This window comes from Apaloderma vittatum, unplaced genomic scaffold (genome assembly GCF_000703405.1).
Source record: "Apaloderma vittatum isolate BGI_N311 unplaced genomic scaffold, ASM70340v1 scaffold12786, whole genome shotgun sequence".
Classification (NCBI taxonomy): Eukaryota; Metazoa; Chordata; class Aves; order Trogoniformes; family Trogonidae; genus Apaloderma; species Apaloderma vittatum.
In genome coordinates, this window is record NW_009720117.1 from 39,852 (window position 1) to 66,616 (window position 26,765).

General features: G+C 37.7%; 1 protein-coding gene across 1 annotated transcript in view; it reads left to right on the forward strand.

Moving 5' to 3' along the window:
- Window positions 1-26,765, forward strand: part of LOC104275061 (signal peptide, CUB and EGF-like domain-containing protein 1) — a gene marked incomplete at both ends in the record, with an annotated part of 51,505 nt that overhangs the window by 18,040 nt on the left and 6,700 nt on the right. The window contains one exon of the mRNA XM_009870904.1: window positions 9,370-9,486. Within this exon, the coding sequence (XP_009869206.1) occupies window positions 9,370-9,486 (117 nt within the window). The remainder of the gene's footprint in view (window positions 1-9,369; window positions 9,487-26,765) is intronic.

Below are 26,765 nucleotides of genomic sequence, written 5' to 3' on the forward strand. Positions count from 1 at the left end.
TCAAAGAACAGGGAGGTGGACAAGCTAGTGTTTGTTTTGAAGTGTTCTTCCAAGACAATTAACTTCTCTTATAGTTAGAACCTACCAAGGGTCACTTTAAGCCAAGAGCACCCTTTCAGTATGTACTTTAGTTCCTAGCTTTGTTGTACTGCCTCCTAGGACTCGTTCAAATTCCTTAAAATATGTCTTTATCTCTCTGAATGGCTTTTATCTGACTTAGAAATGCTCAGAGTCAGAAAGCCAAGTGTGCTGCTCTGTATGCATTACAATCTTTTTGTGATTTAATCAATAAAGCATTTAAAACATTATTAACAGGCATATTGCCAGGAGGATCTTTAACTGTGAAAGCAAGACCTCACTTTCACTCTTTTTGTCAGTTCTACTTTGCTATATGAAATCATAGAAAACAGAGGGAACGAATCCCTGAGGTTATTCATGCATTCTCTCTCTCCCAGGGGCAGATCCTTTCATCCTGAGTTATCGTCACTTTTATTCATTGAGTTTGTGAATGGTGTGCTGCTTCCTGTAAAAATCCCTTTTCTTCATTTCTTTGCTGCTGATAAAGACTCTGACCTTATCCAGAATTCCTACCAATACCTTCCATTGTTTTGCTTTTCCATTTTAAATGAAAGGATTTGTCCAAGGTCAGGAGATAATTCTCTGTCGCAATGTTCAGGGTATTTCAGTTTTCCTTGAGCGCAGCTTCTTTATTTAGGAAAAGCAATGTAATCACAACTAGTAGTGTTATTTTTAAGAAACCAGACTGGACTCATCCAGATCTTATGAAACACCCGATCCAGTCTACCAAGTGACATTCCCTAAATAGGTAGTGTTACCTGAAGAGAAATCAGGCTTTTCTGAAATGAAAGCTGTGGGATTCATGGTTCAGTACAAGATTCACCTAGTTGTTACTTCACACATTCCTTATGTGGCAGTGGAAAATTCTCATCCTATTTTCATGCAGATAAAATTCTACCAATCATGAAATTGCAAGGAAATGAGGAGACAAGCATAACGAAGTGAAGAATTCCACATCCTGCAAGTTACCCTTTCTGTCTCACCTTTTTCATTCCCTGAATATGAAGCTCTTTAAGTTTCTCCTTCATCTGTTCACAGCTATTTGTTTCTTTCATTATACTCTTCTGAATGCTCTTTCTCTCTCCTTTCAGCATCACAGAGCATAATTTGCATGAGAATAACACAGTTCTCACTTAACTGAAAATTCAAATGTTTTAGCTGTGTGTTTAGTTTCTCCCTGTGCTTGCTGTCCTTTGGGTCCCTACTTGTACCCTGATCTCCTGCCACATACCACATGTACTGCCACTTGCAGTAAAATCGTTTTTATGAATGGCAGCAGAAGTCCTATGATGTGTTCCTTGTCTGATTGCTTTCTTGCTCATACTGCATATTCCCTCTTACTTAAAGGCAAGTTCATCTGTACAGTCAACTAAATACTTAGAAAAAAATCCCTTTCCTGAGTTAAATTTTAATTCCTTCCAAGTTTCAGGCTTTCAGAATTTGAGTGGGATTTTTAGTGCTTTTTTAATCTAATTAGATAGTCTCTGTTGTTAGACGTGGTCATGCAGTTCACCTGCATACAGCAATGATGCCACTAGTGGTTATGATTATTTTTATAAGATTCTGCTTTACAACATAAATATTAAGAGGAGGAGTGTACTGTGCAAAACCCCAGTCTACCTAGGATTCAGAAAGAGCTGTATTTAGTGGAGATTGTGCTGTGATACCAACAAGAAGGAAACAGATGAGATGTCAGCACAAGCTACATTTGAGACAGACAAAGCAAAGAGCATTTTCAGGTATGAGAGGACGTGAGATACAAGTTATGGATTAATTTGATTCCAGACACTTTACTGTGTTAAACTGAATGAGTTCAACGTTCTTTAAGGTGAGGGAGTCAGTACCACTCATCTGAGCAGGATCTGGCCCCCTAGAACTTCTCTAATACCTTACCATCATCACTGTTTTGTAACTGTAGCTTAACTGTAGCTGGCAAACCAAAGTCCTGGTGCTAGTCCTTATGAGGGCTTCAAAATGCTACAGTGATGCAAAGAATCGTTACAGATTATGTCAATTAATGGATTAAGAATAGACCATCTTGAATTTAAAACAATTGTATACTTTTTTCCCTCTTAATCACCTAATTCCCATCAGTTTCATTTCAAATCTTGCTTTAAAAAATAAATCTAATTTAAATTTAAGATAGAACTCACCGATATCCTGTGTACACTTTCTAGGACTGGCTCTGCAGTTTCATTTCTACTGAGGTGTGCTGTAAAATCTGTTGGGAATCGATGCAGAATGTAAGGCAAATAAGGAGAGAATGGTAGCTCTTGTGATAGCTATCAAAGTGGTGAACATTAATGGGGCATTTTTCAGTTTTTCAGTGTTCATAAAGATGGCCAGGTATTTGTCTTTCTTTCAAAGACATCCTTAATCTTTCCTCACTTTTTCAAATATACGTCTTCTGTCTTGTACACATAGCCTGGAGAGTCAGTTTGTCTTTCACTGTGAATTAAATACAGACAAATCAACACATTTTTATGTATTTAGGATAGGTAAAGAGGTTATCTCTTGGTTCAGACACAGCTTTACAGCTTTAGTTACAGCACATCTGCTGAGGAACAGATATTGTTAGTAGTTTAACCATTTTTGCTGCTCCAATTAACAGTCAGTATTACTTCACAGGCACCTCATTAAGAAAGAAGTAACCCATATACCTCATTGTTCCACTGCCTAAAACAGCAGGTGCTCTAAAACCACCATTCTACTTGCAACTTTAGGTTTTCAGTTACATCAAGATTCATGTGTCTGAGCCCTGAGTTTAAGATGGTTATCCTGAGCATAAGATACTGTCTTCAGATTGTGTGCAAAATTCAGACCAAATGTAGAAGTAGATACGATTTGAGTATTGTTACTCATAACTTTGCCTGGACTATGTCCTACTTGATAGGACCTGGTAGGTACTCTAGATTCACAGCTCCAGACTGCTCCACGATGAATTGCTCTTTGGTTGGCATAAAAATTGGCTCAAAATAAGCTTCTCTAATGTGGTGCAGATTTGGGGAGCAAAGCCCAACCACCCTCTTTCTGCTGACCCCAGTGAGCTTTAGGCTCCTGCAAATGAATTCCAAATGAAAGGCAGTTGAATTGCTAGTTTGTTTTAACTTGCCCTATGGTCAGTGATATCATTTGGCCAATCATAGTAACTACGTAGGGAAAACAAGCATTTTTCTTCTTTCATGTCTTCCTTTCAGCTGTACTTACTGCTTTCCTTGTTACCCTAAATGGTTTACAGAAAAATTTGGCAAACTTAGAAAACATCCTTGTTTTGGGCCACTGCTCTCTCTTCTTCTCGCTTTTCTCCTACAATCAGACATTGCCCAGATTTGCGTCTCTGGATAGCATTAAGCACCTCAATGGCCTTTTAAATTTGAGATTCAGCACAAACCTGCCTCTTCACATTTCCAACAGCAATTAGCTTTAAACCAGTTACTAATCTCTAATTAATGAAAACAGGGAGCATGCACTGCACATTTTGCAGTGTAGAGATTTCACTGTCTTTGGAGTTTGACGTCAAAAACTTACAAATGTGGCCAAACCTAATCTTTTATTGCCTACCTGTTGCTGCAAAAAATCCTACTCCTCTACACAAGTCCTCAAGAAAGGGGGTCAGTCTAACCTTCCTTTCTGATTCAAAGGAGACAGTAATCATTAGCTATACATAATTTTTTCATTTCATTTCTTCTGAGAACAACTTTTTGTGTGGAAGAAGATGTCATTAACTGTCCCTCTCATTCTTTTCCTAAGAGATGGATGATCAAGACTGCAGCTGCTTTAAGACTTCTTTGAATATAGGTGATAACGTAAGAGGCTTCCCTCTCCATTTGCACTTGAGGTTCTATATGATTTCTTGTTGTTTCCACTACAGCTGGCCAACTTTGGTCTTCTGTTAAGGCTTCTTTACATATTTATACACACAGTACTGAAAACAACTCTTTCATTTACACTTGTTCTCTGCTCTTTCCAGTCATTGTGTTATGATCAAGAGCTGGAAAACAAATAGGGCTCTCTGGATCCTGTCAACTGCAGACTGCCATGCTGAGCAACAAAAAAGATCAGAGAATCACTTCTCTCTGTCTCCAGAGAAAACACCTTGATGCTGGGTGTCTTGCTTTTGCTTTCATGACTTGTGGCTTAAAAGCTCTTAGTGACACAGCTGTGTATTGATCAGACGAAGGGATCTAGTTGATCACTAGTGCAATATTTCTATACTTTTTATACATTCTGGGTGTAGCATGAAATGAAAATCATCCTCCTTCATGCAGAGGTCCACATAGCACTCCTCTGTCTTTTATCTTACTCAGGATACAGCAGCAGAGGTCAACACAGTAGAAGTACACTACTTTGGTATCTTGGTGGCCTGCACAACAGCACGGTGATTGCTACATGGCATTTGTGCCCAAGTTAGATTCAACATCTTTTCCTGTGAGCTCTTTGTGAATGGCACCTGGCTCAGCCTTCTTGTGTCATGGGCAGGATTATACCTTTACAGTGCAGAGAGGGTGCTTGCTTCCCTCTGAAATTAATTTCTTGCCTATGACCAAAATAAGCTTATTTTGGTTTAGCTATTCTTTAGAGATTTTAAATCTTTTTTAAGATAATAATTTGAAAAATTATTTTATGCAAATTTTTATCACAGTGAACAGTATATGAAATGTTTTAGAAGACTGACTGAGACTGGGAAAGCAGAGTTTTGCATATAGTTGCATATATGTGCACACATTCCAGAGTTTTTGGGCTTGATATTTTAATTAGAACATAATTAGAACCAATCAAAAATGATTTACCTTGGTTAAGACAAAACAGGGACACCAGCCTGTTATATAATACTTTCTTGTATTAATCCTGCTATTGCATATTATGCTAACTGAAAGGAATTTAAGAGTATGTCCTGGATTTAAGATGAATTTCTCATATCCCTTTAAAAAGTTGCATTTGCAGGGGCATAAACATTATCAGGGCAAAAATTAAACTGAGAGTGTGGAGTGTGAAGTCTTGCTTCTGATTTCAGTACTATGGATGGGAATTTCTGTAGTACTGGTATCATTAAAAACAGTGCTACTTACACTCTATGATCTTCGGATGTATCCCTTCTAGTCCCATAGACCTGTAGATGTTAGTTCTGCTTTTCAACATGTATCAATTCCTAAAATAGTGTTTTGGATTGTAGTTCAAATTGACTCACACTGCCAAAGTGAATAATAAAGATGCCAAGATTTGCGTGATTCTGAGCAATACCCGTAAAATCGCATCATATTCTTTTGATCATAGAGCTAAAATATAGTCAAAAAAATGGAGGAAGATTTTGGAAACACCTGCCTTTGAGGCAATTTTTCAATGGCTTTATGGAATAGTCGGCCACTTCCAAAACCCAGATTTTATTAGAAGCTTACATTTTGAATGGTTATGTTTATCTGTTTCATAAAAGAAGTTGAAATTTAGGTTTTCAGAAATGTTCCCAAACCATGACGCATGTTCAGAATTCCAGGCATTTAGTAGTGTTCAAAGCCAAATAAAATAAACCCTGTCTGTTGTCAGTCATCTTTCTAAGAAAGTGACCAGGCTCTATTGCCACCTGGCAGAGATTCTGCTTTAGTTCAAAAACTTCAGAACTAGAATCTGGAGAACTGATCTTTTACTGTTAAACGCTTGCAGATACTGAAGTGACATATTAAATGACTGAATACCCATGTAACTTCGCCTGGTAACTTAGTCAACAGTCCTGATCCAGTGCTGAAGGACTGACAGCTCGTGTTTTTTAATAGGATATTTTAATACCAGTGCATATCTCATAGTGTAGTGTACTATTGTTAGAAGAGTGAATATCCCAATTGAGTAAACCATAGGTATAGCATGTTGATAATGACATTGGTTCATTCTTGTCTATAGATCCGGGGATCAGATATAAGACAGATTGTTCTATATTTAGGAGTTTGCAGTAGAGAAACATGATGAGCTCTCCTAGACTACCTCATGTAAATAGATATTCTTTTCTTTAGATACCTGTTTCTCTATGAGTTTTCTGGTGGGAACTCAATAAGGATGTAAGTCTGGCCGTGAACATCACTTCAAAAAAACAGTCAAGTCTAATAGTTCCAAATGATGAGCTTTACCATAATTTGAAAGGAATCTAAATGTCACTTAAATGACATTGCAGATTGCTTCATATGTGTCTTCCAGTTCTTTTTCTGCTCCCTCATCAGAACAAAAAAATCAGAAATAGACCAAAAAGTCGGGGGAGGGGAAGTAATAAATATGATGAGGTTCCCTTTCACAGAGAAGAAAAAACAGTGGAAGATGGTCTGTAGGATCAATATCACCATGAAGATCTCATCTAAATTTTGAACATCTGTTCCTTCTCTTCCACATAAGTGTAGCTTCTCCAGTGAGATAGCTTGGAAGTAAATAATTTGCTTCTGCTCTTTATTTGAGATCTAGAACTTATATTTGCATTTTAAATATGTACTAAACTTTGATAGGAGTGAGGTGAAGAATGAACTGAAGTAATTTCTAATAGAAACACAAGTGGTGATACACTTCAGTTTATGTTGTATATAGGCCTCAGTTATTCTCTTTGATGTAGCTCATAATACCTCTTCCCCACATTGTGCTATTCACGATTGCTTTCTTTTACCGATGTTTTCTCATGACCTTGAGTTTAAGAGATTTCATCAATACATCCCTCTGATTATCCGAAATGTTAGAGGTACTGTCAGATGTCCTCTTGCTCAATTGGATCTTCATTCTGTTAGAATTCGTCATGTATTAAAGTCTGAGTCACCAGGAAAGTTGAAGGTTATTTATCCTTTTTGGTTTGTTTTATTAAATCTCAGTGAAAATAAGAAAAGCTGGCTTGATTCCCTCTATTTATACGTAGAAATAACTCTTGTTCACTGAATGACCCTTAACCTATAGATCCAGTCATCCATGCCATGGGAAAAAAAAAATGTTGTGTCTATTCATTTTCACTGGATGTCATCCAGAAAGCAGAAATATTACTGCTTGTGTTCATCTTGTGTTGATGAACTGCAATAAAGGACTCTCCGTATGCCAAAGTTAATCTGCTAACATAAGATTTACTGCTCTTTACAGTGCCATGCGAAATGTACATCTTCAGCACTTTTTCCTGATTTTTAGCCTTAATTCTTTTTTCTTTACTCCTGGCAAATTATTCTACCGTTAAACTTTACCCAAGTAAAAAAATTGTAGATTACCTGAATTTTTTCCTTTCTCTGAAATATAAAATTATTTAATGTTCACCTATAAAGACACACACAGAGGTTCACATAGAAATGGAAATGCCAGCATTGTCATTTACAGAAGAATTCCTGAAGCAGCAGTGTCAGCCTCTAAATCTATGAAATAGTCCTGCCTAGGAGTGAAAATCAGAACTATATTACTTAAGCAGTTCAGTTCAGGTCCTGCAAGTGGCACCTAATTTAAGCAGGAACTCCACCTGAAAATAAGGAGTTGCAAACTCAGCTCCATTTTCAGAAAGCTGTACCAGAAAACATGCCAATGAATTTGTTAACTGTGCTTGCTGGCAGTTATATGCAAATCTATTTGTATACTGATTGGTTTCTCTACTGTTTATGGCATAAAAAATTTAAAATCTCTCAAGCAGAGCATGTGTAAATACATATGGACAGCAGAGTTCTGTTCCATGCTGTTAATACATTTGTACCCCAACCCTTTGCTTTCAGTTTGTTCCTAAGTGCCAGCAGCTTATTCCACAGCTGATGCAGAGGTCTGTGCCAGTGCAAAAGAAAAAAAAATAACCAGTTACACTATTTTTCTCTTATTCTGAAGCAGTGAAGTCCCTCCAAAAGGCCAATCTAAGTTCACCGTGAGGGCATTAGCAGAGGCTACTTTAAAATAAAAATCTTTTAGTACTAGTCAATTGCAGGATAAAGCCTTTTCTGTTCTATGTAAATAATTTTTGATCAACGTACTGTTCTAAGGAAATTCCCGATTTGCATATCCTATAGCATATTGTCAGACCCTGTCCACTGGGTACAATTGTGACACAAGCTGTGAATATTCAGCAATAGGAGTCTGTAAATCTGAGTAAGTAATGACAAAGCCTCTTTAGGGAAAGCCAGAATGAGGTGAGCTGAGTAGAATAATGGCAGTCTTGGGGGGAAGGGGGATATTTTAATTTAATCAAAGGCAGAGCAACTGAAAAAGATACTGTTAAAAGGACTTGCTCTGTGAAGTAAATACTTTTCAGATAAATGCACAGTTCAAACTGACGTGCTAAATTGGCATCCTTACATCCACTCTATTCTCTGGATCAGAGGGAAGTTAATCATTTCACTTGCCTTTTACCTATTTTATGGATGTCTGTGTGGGTATGTGTGTATGTATGTGTATGGTGTGCGCATGTGCACACACGAGTAACAGAAAATAATGGCAATGAGGGAGGGGTTTTTGTTTTTTCTGTAATGAAGCTGAAGATTTATTTTTTTTTATGTAGTGGTACCTCATAGTCATTGCCCACTATTGTAAAAGCTCAGAAAGTATTGCAGCTTTCTCTTGCCTGTGTTTGCCCAGCCACCCTTCTACATACTACAAGCACTGGGAAATTTCAATGACACAGCTTGGAATGGGTTCAGTGACCTCAATTATGCCCTCCCACCCACTCCAAACTCCTTTCAATTTGCAAAAAGCTTTAAGTGGACAAAACCCAGATGCCTTTTGCTTGTAGTTCAGTAAGAACAGATTGGGCATGTAGATTCTTGTCAAAGTGATATATGTAGTTCATTTTCCATTAACTCTTTCTTAACTAAGGATTTTAAATTCTCAGTTCCAAGTCTAGCACTCTGCTTTGCTTTCTACTGCTTTTTAAAGTTCATTCTGCCTACAACATCGCTTAAAAAAATGAACCTTAAAAAGCCTCAGTTAGACATTGACTGATATGAAACAGACTGAATGTTTGGTTCTGCTTTTAAAGGCAATCACTTTTTTTTCTTTTTAAACTTGTTTCGTATGTAATAACCCATCCTATTGTCTAAGACAGTTCAAAAGCACTAACTAAATATAATAAATAAATACACCAGTTTGCGGGAAGAAAGAAATCATGACTTGTGGAAATGATTTACCAGTCAAAACCGATATATGGGCCTTGATAACCTTGAGAGCTTGCTTGAGTTGGCTTGTCTAAACTTAGATTGCTTTCATAATGTTGTAATATTGCCTGGAAGAGTCAGTGCCTCTCCCCTCCCCCAGAACATTTCATTACACTCCCTTTCTCCCTCTCTCTCTCTCTCGTTCTCTTTCATTCTGCAGAAACATGTGCTGTCAATAATGGAGGCTGTGATCGGACTTGCAAGGATACCGCGACAGGGGTACGATGCAGTTGCCCAGTTGGATTTACCCTGCAGCCTGATGGGAAAACGTGCAAAGGTCAGCTTCTGTTTGCTTTGCAATGCATCATTTGCCTTCAGCAGTTCCAGTACAAGATGTAAATATTCAGTTATTTAATCAATACCTTTAAGTTAAGGCAATACTGGCATAGTGATCGCGATTGAGTTAATTAGCTTTCTGCTTCCCTGATTTTTCTGTATTTACCTATTTCATTTTTCTCTCCATTTATTAGAGGGTTTTATTGCTGGAAAGAAATGAGATACAAAGGTCAAACTGGTTCAAACTGACCAGAGATTTAGAGGAGCAATTCTGGGCTGCAAAAAGCCTTCACTTTCAAAGTATAGTCTGATAGCCTTGTAAAACTTCAGGCATCTAATGGTGTCTGAATTTGTCTATTCAAAAAGTAAGTTAAAATTCTCAGCCAGTACTTTATTACCTGCACTTAATCTACTGGTTATTACTGAGTGAAACCAAGCAAAAGATGCAGTGGTATTGCTCAAAAAACCCCAGACAATTGTCCATTTTTGCCCCTCCAGAATGTAAGTAGCCAGCTGCAAAGGAAAGCAAGAACAACATTTACTAGGGCACAGGTTTAAACCTGTGCAACCGATGCTCAGATTTTACTGTTCCAAAAGCAGCACAAGAACTTTGGCATTTTGTCCTCTGTGAGTGTGTTAAAACTGAGGTCAAGGGAAGAGAGAACAGAGAAAAGGATCTGAAATCACTGTCAACATCTGTTCTCTGTTAAGGAAACAGGGACAGTTCTCAAATATCCCTGCAGCTTCACACTTAATGGCACCATGCATGTAACTAGATTTGGATGCGTGCGAGTAGAACCAGGCCCTCCATCAGGCATTTCCCCATCTTCCTGTGCATTTCTTCTGAGCTCCATTGCAAGAGACTTGGTAATGGACACCTGAGAGGAGACATTGCTTATATTGTTGTCACAGAGAATACTTTTCTGTCACTCGGTGGCTTAGTGTAAGTTTACCTAACTTGCTTAGAAACTGTTGGGACTTTTTTCCTTCTACGTAACCAGAAATGTCAGAATTTCTTCAGTCCAGGGCTTGATGATACTTAAAATAGTAAAACCCACAAAAATAAACAGAAAACGTGTGGTTTCCTCTAGCTCCAGGCTAAAAAATCCCAGTGCTTGGGCATGATCCTGTTAGTATTTATAGAAATAACAGTCCTTTTGCCTGTTTATTTGAAAATAAAACATTTAAGCTGCCATTGCACACAATGTTAATAGTTAAGGGTGAGCACACATCAAAATCAGTCGTTTTAGTTCAAGCCACAAAAAAAATAAATGTTCATTTTTACAGGCAGACTAGCTAAGCCATAGCACAGCAGTAACAGCGATTCCACCATGTGCTTAAAAGGGGCATTTTAATACTGTAATGTAGACCTAGACTTGATCATTATGTTTATTATTGAAACTGCATCGTGAAATAAAGGTTAATTCTAAATTTAGAAGTTTGGCTGTAGAAGAAATATGAAACAATATTTGTATAATAATCAAGTGTATAATTAGTGCTACAGACAAAATGAAATATTCAGCTGATCTTCAAACTGAATAGCCTAGCTCTGAGTTTTTGCATTTTTCCTTTTCCCCTTTTTTATGAGAAGAAAATATAAGAAACAGAGGATGTTTTTTAGGATTTTTAGGATGTTTGGTTTTTAGGATGTTAGGATTTAGGATGCTTGATTTAGGATGTTAGGATTTTTAAGATGTTGCAGATTCTTTCTTAAAATAAGTGGTGACTGGAAATTAACTCACATGGTCTAGCAAACCAACCAGGCCATTCCTTTTTCACCTTTATTGATGTTTTAGGAAATACTCTTCATCCTAAAATGGTGAAATATATGTTTTGCATTTAATTCAACTGTAATTGATAATATTTATCTAATGAATTGCACTGGGAGATTTCTGGGCTAGACTCTGCTTCCCTAAAGCTGAAGTAACTTTCCCTTTAAATCTGCACAAAGGATCATACACTTAAACTGACCAGTGAAGCTGCTTCTGTAGCTTTCCCGTACAGCCCTTGGTGAAGACTGCTCTCTAAGATTTACGTCTTCTGAGTGCAAAAGGGAGCACATTGATGGACTGATGGTGATGCCTTCTCAGCTCCCCTTGCTTATAGGTAAAGCCTGGAAAAGGTTGAAGTGGAGAAATTCAGTGTGCCCATATTCCTTCCTCTGAGTTGTATAGGAAACAAGAAAAGACTGGTCAGCTCAGGTTTTTCTCCTTTGATTTTTTTCTCTTTGCTCTCCTTGATTTGACTGGTCCACAATTTCTCATATCTACAGTTCATTGTTGCCTCTAGCTGTAACATTACATCTTTGTGGTAAAAGCATTGGATTATCTGTAGGATGCCCTTTAAAGCATCTTCAGGGATCATGCAGCTGTCACATCCTCTCTTCCTTGTGCAGAGTTTTCCAGTCCCTCATCATTTGAAGAGAGGTTGCATTTCTAAATATGGGAGAAAAATACGCCATTGTCTATTAAAGGAAAGTAGAGAGACAGAGCATGTAAGAAAAGCTGAGAGAAATTGGAGAGGTAATTAATAGATTAGCTGAAAAATGCAATTGTGGGTTGAGCAAATTGACCAATATGTTAAGGTAGAGTTTAGCAAATAATGTTGACCAAAAAGAATGTTTTTATTGGGAAGTCTATGATTTTTCAGTCCATTTTGGCATCTTCTTCTCTGAGACATTTTGCATAGTGCAGCTACTATTTGAAATAACGTAGTTGCTTAGATTCAAGAGGTTTAAAGAAACATCCCCGCTCAGTTTCCCCATGTGTTGCCTGATCTAGTTGAGAGGCGTCCCTGCCCATGACAGGGAGGTTGGATTAAATGATCTCTAAGGTCCCTTCCAGCCTAGGCCAGTCTATGATTCTGTGATCTGAACTTTTGAGTTCAGGTGGACATTGTGTAATTTCTTAATCTGTAATTCTAGCTCACTTTGGGGTGATTTCCTCAATAGCACGCTTTTATCATACTGGTATTTTATGGAAATCTATTGCCACATTTGTTCCTTATGTTTTACGAGGGAATCAGGTAAATTAAAGAACATTTTTATTTTTAAATTAATGAAATAATTATATTATTTCTTCTAAATAATAGAAATTCTTAGATGATTCTGTTCAAAAATCAGGACTAGTCTGGTTTAGGCATTGTGGAGACATATAATGGAAATAAGAGTTTACAGTCCAAAATGTTCACAGGATTTTGTTTAGTAGTTTGGAATTCCATTAACTGTTTAGTATAGAAAAATGGCAAGTGTACGTACAGAAGGAAATGCATTTTTTTAACAAAGAGTATGTGCAAACATGCTTTATTTGTCAAAAGTTGGCACATAAACCCTATTAAATGTAACTAATTGTTCTCCACTGCTTGCAATATGATATTTCATATTCTGTAGTTCTGTCGTAAAAGCTGGGATGGATTCAAATCACACAGTACAGAACTGAATCAGGGCTGGAACTCGGGTATTTCTCCTGGCCCTTTCCAAATGTATCAGAGAATGCAGGAAAGCAACTTCCAAGTAATACAAGGGACCTACCTTCAGCATTTTTGCATTTTGACCTCTTACACAGGCTCAGTGGGAAATGAGTTGAATGCAGAGTGCAGTCTGGTTTATATCAAATGTCAATAAAATAGAGAAAAAAATGTTGTGGATAAAGTTTTAACATGGAATATGGACAGGTAGCTGCATAGCTAGTGGGAAGACTACTGTAGCAGAAGGTTGCTTTGGTTTCTGGAAACTGAAAAAATCTTTTTTAACTCTGAAAAAATCCCTTGTGTATATTACTTACCTGATCTCATAGTGAAATAAGAGCAAAAAGTACTGTCTCTGGTCTAGGTAGAGGGACCGTCATATGTATTAATAGTGGCTGGGATAAAAAAAAATCATTAAACTTTCGCTGTTCTTTAGAAGTCAGTCTCAAACTCACCTCTTCCCTTGTCTGGGTTGGCACATAATGGTAAATGCTCCTTTTCTCCCTTCAGCTTTCCTATCAACTTGGCTCTTCATAAGCCAAATGATGGAGACTTTTGTCAACTCAGAGGAGGTACATCCCAGGCAGAAGGAGTTCCATATTCTCCCTCTAATTAAGACTATTTAATTTCTCCTACCACTGTAACTGGGTGATCCAGCTTGATGCCAAGTTCATTTGATGTTGTTGATTACTGTACTACACATTAAAAAATAGTGTAGTTCATTTCCTTAAATGCCTACCAAGTCATCCCACGGAAGTCAGCTAATGGAGACAGAAAGGGAGACAGAGGTTTAAAACACACAGCAGCCCAGGATGTTTATTGCTCATTGCCTCCTACCCACTTTTTAATATCCCCTACACTGGGCATCTCAGGGGTTCTGTGGTCCCGAGCTCCCTTGTCTGTTGGTTTCTGTACATCCTTCCTGCTGCCTACCCTTTTCATGCATCCAGCTATAATCTGCCCTCAGTAAAAAGATTCATCAGTTTAGCATTTTAATTATATTAAATACCACTTATGTAGCTGATAAAGCAGGAGACTCATTTGCTAAAAACTTGTGGGGTTCAAGAGGAGTGAAGTCAGACTGTATTAGATGTAGCACAGCTTTCTGAAGATTGTTTAAATCCAGCTGCCAAACTGATCAAACAATAAAGGACTAATCTGCCCAAGGGCAGCTACAGAATAATGGGAGACAAGCTGAGCAAGGGAGCATTCTTCTTCCAGGTCTTATGGTAGAGAAGGACTAGGAATGACTGCAAAAGATATCCAAGAGTGGGCGAGTGGCTTTCTTTGTGGGTTCTCTAAGAAGTGAATTCGAGCAAGAGGAAGGGCCACAGGCTTGTGGCATGGTGTAAAATGTAGGACTATGTGCCTGATGTGCTCCATCTCCACCTCAGGGATTTAACAAAGGAGCTGCACCCCTGAGGCGCTCTTGTGCCCTAGAGTAATGCAGCTTCCCAGCACTGTACACATAGACATAGAGGAACTGTGCAGGATGCAGCCCTTGCTGAACTCTTAGAGTCAAATATAACTTGTAGGCAGGAAAAGAAACACGTAACTGACTTTCTAAGGGTTATGGAGCAAAAGCCACATCTCAAATGTGACTTCTCCATAAACATTTGTAAAGTAACACTGGCCCTTAGATGTTTTGCAATACCAAGACATAGAATCATAAAATCATAGAATCGTTTAAGACCTTTAAGATTACCAAGTCCAACCATTAACCTATCACTGTCAAGGCTGCCATTAAACCATGTTCCTAAGCACCACATTTATGTCTTCTAAATACCTCCCAGGGATGGTGACTTAATGACTTCCCTGGGCAGCCTGTTCCTGTATTACTTTGTTTAGCTAACTTTCTGGTTTGCATCATTTTCATAGGTAAGCCTGACAGTGGGATTTTGGAGAAGTTGATATACTCAGCTGGGATAGAATGTCAGTGATTTTAGTAGCAATATGATGTTATATTGATAATCTGCCGCCAGCTGTGGCCAAGTATAACAGTTTCAAGTGCACAAATACATGTTTGCCAGGCCCAGGTGATCCCATGGGCATGTATTTAGGAGACAGAAAGGTCCCTGCATGTCTACACCTAGGGATGGGGCATTTTATTTACTGTGCAACACTCAGTAAGCCCTTCTTAGCCCTCTGGCATATTGTTTAACTAGAGCGGTGTTACGCTGGGGTTATGTGACTGGATGCTGTTTAGGCAAACATTTCTTCTTCCTGCTGTCTCATTGTCATGGTTACCCAGCTATGTGGTGTGCTCTCCACTTCCTTGAAACAGGCCCCCATCCTTTTGCATTCAGATGCAGCAAAGAAATGTCACGCTTACACGCTTAAATACTTGACTGTGCTGTAGTGCAAGCACCAGAAATGCCTTAGCAATGAGTGGTTTGTCCAGTAACTCTGCTCTGTAACCTTCCTTGTCATTAAAGGAAAAAATTAAGAAAAGAAGAGCAGGAGCATAGAGACTAATGAACAATTTCAGTCAAAAGATTGAATCAAAGTTGACTGAAATAAAAGAGAACTTTGTCAGATTGACATAGTAATTGCTCTTTTTAATGTTTCTTAATTGCAGCCTATTACAGCAGGAAAAAGCATTTTATATTGGTTTTGGATACAAAAAAGTGAAACCCTGAAAATGAATTAAATTCTGAAAATTAAATTGTTTCTGTGAAGAAAGAGTTTGTTACAGAATGAGTTTCAGTGAAACAAAATATGTTTTGTTAAATATGAGCTGAAAGTTTTCATTAAATTAAATGTTTAAAATTAATGCTTGACATCAGTTTGGTATATGACTCAGATGTGGAAGGCTTTCCTCTTTTAATTCAGAACACACTAACAGTAAGTGAAAAGCTCACAATGAACAGTTTAGCTGGCCAATTTGGCTTCATTTCCTGGCTACAGAATATCTGTGAACAGTTATGATTTCCCCCATCATTCCATTAGTCAAAATTACTTAAAATTTGTTTTACATTTTTCTCTAAATTGGATTAAAATGACTAAAGCTTTTGGAATTGCATCTTGCCAGTCCCAGTCAGTTCATATGAAACTAAAAACATTTCTTCTTTAAGAAAGGAACACCAGAAGGAGTTACAAGTTATTTTTATTGTTTATTATTATTTTTTAGATGCAGTTATTAATCCAGTATATGAACAACTAATTTGCCTGAATTATGATAGTACCTTTTCTTGACTATGATTGATTGGATAAGTTTCAGAGTGGTTTATTTTTTTCAATGATTGCCTAAATCAGTAAGTTTTTGCAGTAGCAATAATTACCTGTGTTGAACTCAGGTTTTATTTGGTTCATATCCATGATCAATATGACTTTTTTTTTACATCAATAAATGTTTGGCAGTATAATATATCCCTGTGCAACATAACCTCTGTAAAATACATGTATCAGTCAAATTTACACCAAGGCAGGTAGAATTTTTGTGGCACATATGACCACACTTTTCACATCATATATGTGTCTTGATGCCTTTAGAATCAAATCTATAGATTCGGAGCAGGTCTTCTGAACTAAGATTTGTCTCACCTAAGAAGCAAGACAGGCACAAATGAATTAATGTGAATGAAGCTTTTTTATTTTTTGATTTTGGCAGTGTTCAAGTTTTCTTCCGTAGCTCTAAAGAGACCTCCTTGGAAGCAGTCACCCAAATACAAAGTTTTCCTCAATTAGATTGCTAGAGAAAATTCTTAGGTTCCTGTTTGAGACCATCATTTTACCAAAGACATACGTGACTTTTTCACAAATGCATCAGAAGCATTAGAGAAGACATCAGTGAAGTAGCATGCTGACAAGTAACCTAAGTTCCCAGCTGAAATCTATAGCTTCCATTTGAAGGTGCACAGACACAGAATTTAGATATTTAGCTTCTACGTAACTTTGAAGAACATACTGCATTAGAATCACTAAGATACTGTGATATAAAGGTGGAATTATGTTCCCTGCCGAATTCATTCCCATGCATCAGCATTGTAAATTAAAAGGAATTTAAATGATCTCCTCAAGAGTTTTAAACTTCTGGAGGTTGCTTGTAGAAGCAAATGTGTTCATAGCTGCTGACTACTGCTACTTCAGATCGGCAGTCTACTTTCTGTGCATCTCCCATTAGCAGTGACCTTTCGCATTGTATCCATGATACTCCACCCCAATGAAAGGAATATTGGTGCCTGTTCTGCATTATATGGCATTAGTATCAAAAGGTGGTGTTTTGGCATGCAGAACAGGTCCTGGGACATATGAAAAGAGCTTTTTCCAGCTCACCTTTCTCTAGCAACATGAAGGTTTTTTTAATACGTGTGAAGAAGTCAATTTGGCTTCCTCCACATTAGTCAAAGTTTTTGAGGAGCATAAGCATTGTGAGGCATTAGCCATAATGAGCCTTTAGCATTTTCCAGTGCTCTTTCAAAAAGAGGGAAAAAACATACATGCGAATTGTGTGAAAGAATAACCTCAAATGAAGTAACTCCACTGCAGTCAGACTGCTCTGGTACCAGCAAATACTAGCATAAATGTCAGTCACAAGATTACAGGCAGCAGTGGGTTTTTTTGAAGAGGACAGTTGGCAAAGGCAAAAAGGGCAGAGACTCACTTATCTTATTCCCTTTTCTTTTGATTGCATATTCCTTGATAATTGCAGCACCTGAAATGGCCATTTACTTCTGTGTCATATCTTTAAGAGAATTTATGTAGTTATTAGAGTGGTTGTATTCTTTTAATACTGCTTCATACTAGTGCTACTTGATGCCAGGGTCATTTGCTGTACAGCACACTGTATTTTGTGAACATTCTGTTATATGTTGCCTTGTATTCATAGTTTGGTTTGGAAAGTAGCATATAGAAAATGGTCCCTTGGCCTTCCTCTCAGTCAAAGGTACAGTGATGACTAATGACTTTTATTTAAGCTTTTGATTTAAGCTAAAAAGTAGCTTATTTTTGTTTGCTGCACATAAATAAAGCGATCTGGGTTGGACTGCTCTGGATATCCCAGAGCAATAGTATGTATGTTGCTTAGAGGCTGTCAAAAATAACTAAGGGAAAGACAGGATTACTCATACTAGGCTTTAATTTACTATTTTGGTATCTCCACTGGAAAAAAGTGCAAAACTCTGCGAATGGAAACAGATTGAGATATTCTGAACCCTCTATGAAAAAGCTGACCCAAGCAGAGAGAACATGTTAACCATGATGCCTGGGAGTGGCAAGTGATACAAGGTTTTTAGGTGATTGGTCAGATATACTTCAGGCTTTTTAGGGGAAAATTTCCCACACATTTCAGAAAACTGAATACTTGTGAGATTTCAAGTCAAGAACCTCAGAAAAAAAAGGGTGTTGAAATTTACTATTTCATTTTTTAAAATGCAGGTGGCTATCCTCAGGTCTTTGTACAGAATGCATCTTCTGTGACTCGTCCTTTGATCCCCAAGCCCCATGTTGTCCCTGCCATGGATACCAAAGTAGAATCTGTGTCCTCACTTTTATGTGTCATCTCTCAATGGGTATCAACTTTATTTTTGGACCTTGTGCCTTTTACTTCTCTCGAGAATCCCACAGTGTCACATTTTTTGGAATATGGTCAGAAGAATAGGTGACCCCGAGATAAAATAAGTACATCAGCCTTGGTAATTCCCGATGGGATCTGAGGTCCTACATCACATGGCTAAGCTACCTCTTGTTTGCACAAGCTTAAAGATACGTGCATTGGGAAATAACATGGAACAGCTGACACCCTCTGAACTAATATCTTACGGCAATAACATGCTCATGAGTGCACAGAAATATCCTAATCCCAGCTTATAGAACATCCACTTTACTTGCCTGTGTCTCCACTCACATGTGGAAGTCAATGCAAGAGAAAATGCCAGTTCCTCTCTGGTTTCCTTCTACCTTCTATGTCCCTCCCTCAGAAAAACATCCTACCCCAGAGGAATCAGACTTCCTTGATCTTTATCAACAGCAGGCCATAGCCTGTTTGTCAAAGCCAGTCCACAAGCTGTCTGGAGTCCGGGGACAGAATTTTAGAAGTTAGTTATCAGTGTGTTGTCTTTTAAAAACCCTTAAGTGTTTACTGAAATAGTTTATTTTGAACTGTTCTTTCTCCCTGATGCCTTTCTCCCTGCTTCTTATAAAGAGTAAAAAAATACTCTTAAAACAAGAGTAAACTTCCCAATAGTCAAATCAAGATCTACTTCCACCAGATTCCTTACATGACTGTTTTCAGGCTACAACAACTTACCCTCCCAGTGTTTGTGACTAGAAATAAATGCATATTCAATTATAAACACCATTTCAGTTTGCTTCTCTGTACATGTAAACGAAGAGCTATCAGAAAACAGAAGAGATCAGATATAATCACAAGCCACTACAGCCATGAATCAAAACAAAAAATATCTTTGCCCTCTCTGTGCTGAACACAAGGCAAATACAAATTTTGTGGCTGAAGTGCATTTTTTATTGTAAATCCGAGAAAAAAATAAATTAAAAAAACCCTCTCATACCTTTGCATGCATTAATTGTATACACAGAATAGAGAATGGACAAAGGAACATCTTTGCCTTACATGAGAAAACAGCACTGAAATAAACTCATGAACATGATACTGATGTGAGTAATGAAAGTGTGTGTTCTCCAGTAACTAGACCAAAGCTTTCATAAAAAATAGAAATAGTTGTTTGCTATATATGTGTGATGCACAGATTAAATGTGCAGTGAAATGTACAATTAAAATAGCTGAATTTTCTTTAAATTGCTTTCAGACAAACAAGTTCTGACCATTTTCCACTGCTTCTGCATAGTTAAAGCATCGTGAGTTCACATTTTCAGGAAGCAAGCAGAAAACTTTGTGGTAAAAGCAGATTTGTGTGAATCTCAAACTGCTCAAGTGATTTATAGAAACTAACATTTTCTGGATAGGTGTTGCAAGAGCAGCAGCAAAGGATCTCCCTGTCTCTTCCTTTTCTTAATACTTCTCTTCTTCTTACAAACTCCAGGTGATTAAAGAAATAGATTCATTTGTACGGAAGAAGCAACCAAAGGCACGGGTGATTTAGGATTATGAAACAATAGATACAGCTGCCTAAACAAAGAAAAAAGTAACAAAACCAACATTAAATGAGAGGAAAATTAGGACTTTAGTCATAAAAACATTGGTCTTATTCACTGCTCAAGCACTGGCAAGATCGTCTGAGAACATGCACTTTATAGCTTCTTTGGGAAAGCACTGACAAGGTTGTGTTAAAGTGCAACAGAGTAAATGCTTCTATATGGAATTCTTTGACGTATGAATCAACCATATGCATGAGCAGTGCTGCAAAGATAACAGCTAGACTGGTAGTTGGTGAAAGAGGGAGACACAAAGGAAATTTTCTAAATTTGTTTGATAGGAGTGACAAATGAAAGACTAAAGCCAAAAGGGAATTTTAAATAAAGAGTCAGTTTTGAGGTTATTTTTAGTTTTGTAGGACCTGAGCAAGATGCAAGACCACCTGTGCCGGAAAAAACCCTCATAAAGATCAGGGTTGAGAGAGGGCAAAGTGAGTAACTGGTAGAAGAGCGATGATCAAGTTCAGTTTATCAGAAGAGCTGTTTGTTTTAGAAGAGGTGGGTAAGATGAGGAAATCAGACAAGTGCATGAGCTCCCAAGTACCTACAAAAACATTTTCAAAATTGCTACATAAATATGGATTAATGAAGCAAACATTAAGACCCGTCCGCAATAACCTTATTGCTGAGAATGTCATCATTTTACGTGGTTATAATGATGTTACCCAGTCTCAAGACAAAGAACAGAGAAGATGAACCCAACGTAAGGAAAACAGTAACAGCATCTGGCAGGCAGCTGCAGCAGCTCAATAGAAAGCTTTGTGTCATGTCCAGTGAGGGGGCCAGAGTCATCTGGTCCAGCACCCTGGAAACAACTGTTTCAAAGCTTGATAAGACTGGGAGATGACTCAGAATTAGGATTCTAACTTTTTCCTCACTTTTTTAAAGAAAAGAGGGAGTTGACTATTGGTGGTGCAAAGGCAAACCTAGGATGTGATAAGATAATGGAGAGTCTGACTGAGGGTCAGAGGGAGGCACAGAGAGAGAGGAAGGGTCAACAGAGCTGATATTAAAACCATAGGTAGTGGAGGAGAATGTTGGAGAGACAGAAAGATGCTGGTCACTAGCAGAAAATACATGATTTGGAGGAGGAAGAGATAGAAGACTCTTGGTGGTAGGTGGCTGCAAGTAGTCAGAAGCCTAGGAGGGGATCAGAAGAATGAAAAATTGGACAGCGGGTACGTATGTCGACTGGGCATCAGAATGGGCAATTTGAAATATTCAAACATAATTTGATCCGGACTCTCTAAGAGAGAATTGAAGTTCCAGGCAACAGTGAGGAAAAATGAAATTATAAACCCACAGGATTTTAAAAAATGAGAGGAAATGCGAATTTTAGATACCAACATAGGTGTAAATTGTCAGAAAGAAGAAAAAGGAATGGAAGAAAAAAAAAAAGTGGAGAGAAGAATCCAGAAAACAAAACTGTGGATAACATCTGCCTTCTAACTGTTGCTGCAAATTTATGTAATCCAGAATGTGTGTGAAACTTTAACAGCCCCTTGCCTATTTTGGGGGTGATTGCCTTCCTTTTTTAAAATTTTTTAGGCTAAAGATGTACAATTCATTTGTCTGCTGTGGACTTGTTCATGACAGACAAATATAACAGATTATCTTCCATTAAAAAATTGCAGACTTGGGTCAGCTGCCATGTAACACATTCAGTTTTGTTCATTCCCAAGGGTTCCATCTATCTCCACGAAATAAATTCATGTGTACTAAGTTAGATTTTTTTCATGACTAGGCAATATCCCTGTTCCCTGGAAGCTTGCAGTTGTTATTTGTCTTTGCAAACCTCTCCTTTGAAAATGCCAAATCCTTTAAATTAATGCTTGGGAGGGTCATATTTTGCATTTCAGTCGTTGAAAAGACCTTGCATTTATTCAACAATATAAAGCTCCCTGAGGATCAGCAGCCAAGGTTTATTATGTAAAAGTCTGCTGCGCTTTCTGTAATTTGGGAGTTGACTGCTCACATAATTGTAGCTACCACCATTCAAAACTTACAGTATTTTTTCATTTTCTTATTATTGTGTTTTTCATCATAAAATACAGCTTGGCTTTTTATATGGCTAGATCCTGCTCTCAATGAAGTATTTGTCTTCTCTGGCACAGAACCGATCTCTGGTTGGTTAAAGTAATGTCTTCAAAATGTTTTAGAGGGTTAATTTTTGGTCACCAGCCAAATTTCTTTGATTCATTATCAGTTCTGAGGCATCTGAGTTATCATAGGCTAACTATATTCAGCTGTCCTTTTCACATTTTCAGCAGGATATCATAGGAAAGCTAGCAGTTTCAATGAGATTTTAGAGAGATCATCAGTACCTTCAGCTGTCCTTATTACCAATTTTAGTTTTAAATTTTATGTCAGTAAATCAAACAAAATTTTTAGAAGCAAACTGAGACTCTTAGAAATAAGCACACAGCTTTCCTGAGCAGATAATATTTCCAAGGGGGGAAATGAAGACAACTAGTAGAGGTAAACTGTGTTAATCTCCCAAGTCTAGAGATTCTTGTATCTTGGTCCAATAGTGCACAGCTTTCTCACTTGTCCTACTGCTCTCCATTGAGATTACATGGAAAAGCTGAATTACTGTAAGAGCAAGGCCATGTGTTTTAGTGAAACCTAGTATAAAGAAAATGCCCAGGGATGTCAGTTCCCCAGTTTTGTCTCATTTGTACCTTAAGAAACACTAAATTAACTCTTACAGTGTTGCTATGCCGTTGTATTACCTTCATCATCCCTTACAGTTCTTTGAACTCATCTTCTCCTGCATAAAATGCAGAGACACTGAAAATAGAATTACTGTTGTGGCTATGTGAATAATTAAGGCACGTAAGTAGTTAGCCCAAAGTATTTGCACAGTTCTTTGCAACTATTTTAACCACAGCCCCCAGGTCTGCATGTACTTATATGGTCACTGTTACCATCTGAGTTTCTCAGTCCCTGATGTACTTTCCATGTGCTTTGTAAAACAGAGAGGCATTATTTGTTGTCCTCAAGTACAGATAGGAGTCTTAGCTGCACACTTGTTTCTCCCTATCCAGTGTTGTATAAAAAGAATTTTTATTGATAAAATGTTAAAGTAGGAGGAAAGCTAACTTTATTTTCTGGGATTCCTATGGCTTCTCGTTTGTTTGGTTGGTTTTGTTAGGTTTTTTTGTTGAGGTAGTTTCTGCATTTAGCTCAGCCTAGGCAGTAAAAGACTCTCTCAGTCGATTTCTTTATGTTTGCAGTCCACTTCACATTTTGGTGTCACAGCCTAAGACAGCTTGCACTGTTTGAGCGCGTAGCATTGCACTGACATGTTTCTAAGTTTAGAAAAGAATTCTCTGTTCAGCAAAAAAATTTTAAATGAAAATCCTTCCTTTTCACATTAGATTTAGTAAATCCCTTCCCTTTCACAAATGAGAAATCAGGCCCTAAACTATTCTGACAGCATTTCTAAGTTTTTCACTTTCTAAGCTTTTTGTGTTTTATAAATCTAATTAACTGTAATAAGAAAATAATAGGACATAATGTTTGTTTTACAAAGTGATTGATCTCTTGGCAGCCTGGCAGACTCTTTTATTGATTGGTTGGTGGATAATGTCAGAGTGGATATGTCCTGAAGGAGAATAGCTGACACCTAAATCCATATGTGACAGATTACCATCTGTGTTGGAAGGCAGGTTTCTCCGTAAAATTGCAAAGATAACAGGTGAAAATGGAGAAAGTGACATGATGGAAATGTGCTGAAACCTGCCTCAACCTTTCCATGCTCTAAGAGCATTTACACAAAGCTCTCTGTTTTGTGGGCAGCCTGTTTTCAGGATGGGGGAGATTAAATTTTAATTAAACTCATTCCTGTCTGCCCAGTCGAGTTTTAATTCTGTTAATCAGGAAAATGCCTTGCCCCACAACCTAACCATAAAGCTAATTAAACAGAAAACCTTCATTTGCTACTTAGTGAAACTTCAGTTCAGTAATGATTATCATACATTACAGTTAATTAGCACTGTGGGAGGGAAAATGAGGATGTCACTGAAGTGCAAAACTCAAATTAGAGGTGCTGTAATATATGCCTTACTTCATTTCGCAGCTATCTGATGCAGGAAAGTCACACACTACCCTACCTGCCTCAGTTTCACATTTCTTTATGGAGAATTAATTAAACTTCTATCTCCTGCAGAAGTGTTTAGGTTTAATGCAATGAAGCTGATAAAATGCTGATCTTTGAAATCTGCAAATAGAAAATACTACATTAATACAATTATTCCTCCCTGAATACGCAAAACATGTTAGAGGCAACGAACTGCAGTGGGAGAGCACAGTGGAGTTGGCAGAACAGCACGCATACTTCCTAAAGTAAAGACAAGTGTACAGTTCTGCGTATATTCGTAAAACCTTCCAGGGCAGAACACTACCAACATGGAACTAGCTGCTATGTCAAAATATTCAGAAGCTCAGACACAAAATAAAAACAACTGTAATATGACTAAAATATTTTGACAGTAACTGACTTTGGTTCAAAATTATTTATTCAATTATAATAATCCATTTTAAGTGTCAGTCCTGAAAATATAAAAATTATAATTACAGTAGCCCATTATATAAATGGAGTGTTAAAACTTGCCCAGAAACCCATTATAAAACTGGAACTAGGACTTCTAACTCCTTGCATACTACTAGAGAACAGCTGGCTTGATGTTTTCTGGAGGAAACAGCAGAACCCAAGTTCTACTTTGATTTAGATTTTTTTCACAGTGGCACTGAATCCAGTGAATGTGAGAATGTGAAATTATACCCCTGGCATACGTTATTTAAAATACTTTGGAAAATGTTTTTTAGAGTATTGCAAGTGTAGCCTGATAGGGTATGTTTACATTAATGCCAAGTTGCTTGATGTATTTCAAGTTTTAATGCAGGCAAGTATTAAAATAATATTTGATGATGATTTGTAGAAGCATGAGAAAATAAGAGGAAAGAAAAGCAGAGGAAAATTATGAAAGGAGGGAAGAAGAGGAAGGAGCAGACTAGCCCGCTTTGCAGAAAATATGTCTATATTGATGTCCGCTGTATGCTGGTAATAGCATTATTCATCCTAATATGCTGTCATTAATAAAAACAAGAAAGGATGAAGTTTCTGTAGTTATTTTAGGTTGATGTAGGAGTATATTATTTTCCTGGAGTTAGGCAGCACTTTAAAACTGCAAAGGATTAGACAGACACAATTAGTTCAAATATTGGTCCAGCCGTTGAAAGGAAAAGCCTCACTTCCGCCTGTGATGAGGCTTTGGAAATCTCCATACCCATCATTCTTTAACAGCTAAGTGAAGACTGCATGTTGATTACCCTTTCAGTTGCCTTTAAGCAGCTTTTGTGATATGTTAAATTCTAAGTTCCCTAAAATCCCAACTTTTTAATTTGTTCTCTGACTTGTATGCAGCAAGGCAAATATTTCTGAGTTTATGTGCACACATATACACACACATATACACATGCACCCTGATCAGAACCATGCCCTTTCAAATATCAAATACACTGAGCATATTTTAGAAAGATAACAAGTGGGACAGGAACAGTCAATCCCATTAATCTGCACAAGGACATGAAAAGAAAAATAATGGACTGCCCATTCCCCTCTAGTCCAATTTTGGCTATTGAACTTACCACAAGCATCTGAGTTTCTGGTCCTTTATTTAGAGCTGCTTCCACTGTCTCCCTCATATTTTGAGATTCTCAGAAAACTTAGGATAGTCACTTATTTTAAAAACTTTTTGGTTTATTTATTTCTCCTTTGTTCTTATAAAATTATTTACCATTCCATTATCCTGAAATTAGCTTTTGAGTATCCAAAAGAATATAGAGGGCTTTGCAAAATGGGTACAACGAAGGGCACTTTGAAAGATCACTTGGATCTGTGTACCAAAACTGGCGTATTAGCAAATTCCACAAGGGCTTTGGGTCACATAAGCAGACCAGAGAGCAGTCATACTTGACTTCACCACAGTGTCCTTCTTGATGCCAGCCTTTTGCTTATTACAACTTTAAAGAAGGTTTTAGCTAGCTTTGTGCAAATCATATGTTTGCTTTTGTGTGTTCTCAATTGCATAGGGGGAGGGGAATGAACCATTTTCATGGCTGATGGGAGGCTCCATGTGCATAGTTGCCTGTTATGCCATACCTTTACCTGACATTTTTGGCTAGTAAATTTTAATGCTTCTGTGGTTTTTCACTGACCTGAATTTTCCATTTCTGTATGTGTCCCATTTGTGCTGGGCACATCAGTCGGTATTTGTAGCACATCAGCAGCTTGTATGAGCAAGGTATCATTTAACAACATTCACTTTGTTGCGTTAAGAGAAATCCTTTAGGATTTCATTGTTAATGCACTCAAAGTTCAGCAGACCACTTAGCCTGAAATGACCAACATGTTGTCTGAACACTGATCATCAGGGCGTTTTATGTACAACCCCCCATGGAAAAATACTTCATCTACTTTTGCACTCCTGAGGATACAGGAAAGCAGAGCACTGGGGAGAGTTTGAGCCATTCTTCCGTAACCTGCAGTCAGTAGAAAAGGAGCCACTTGAGAGCTATTCTGGAAGACAGCAGGTTTATGATTTATCTACAGATAGCCTTAGTACTAGTATGGAGATATCTGGCTAAATAATTTCAAATTTGGTGGAGATACCATGATGGGTTTCCACTGTGTTTTCT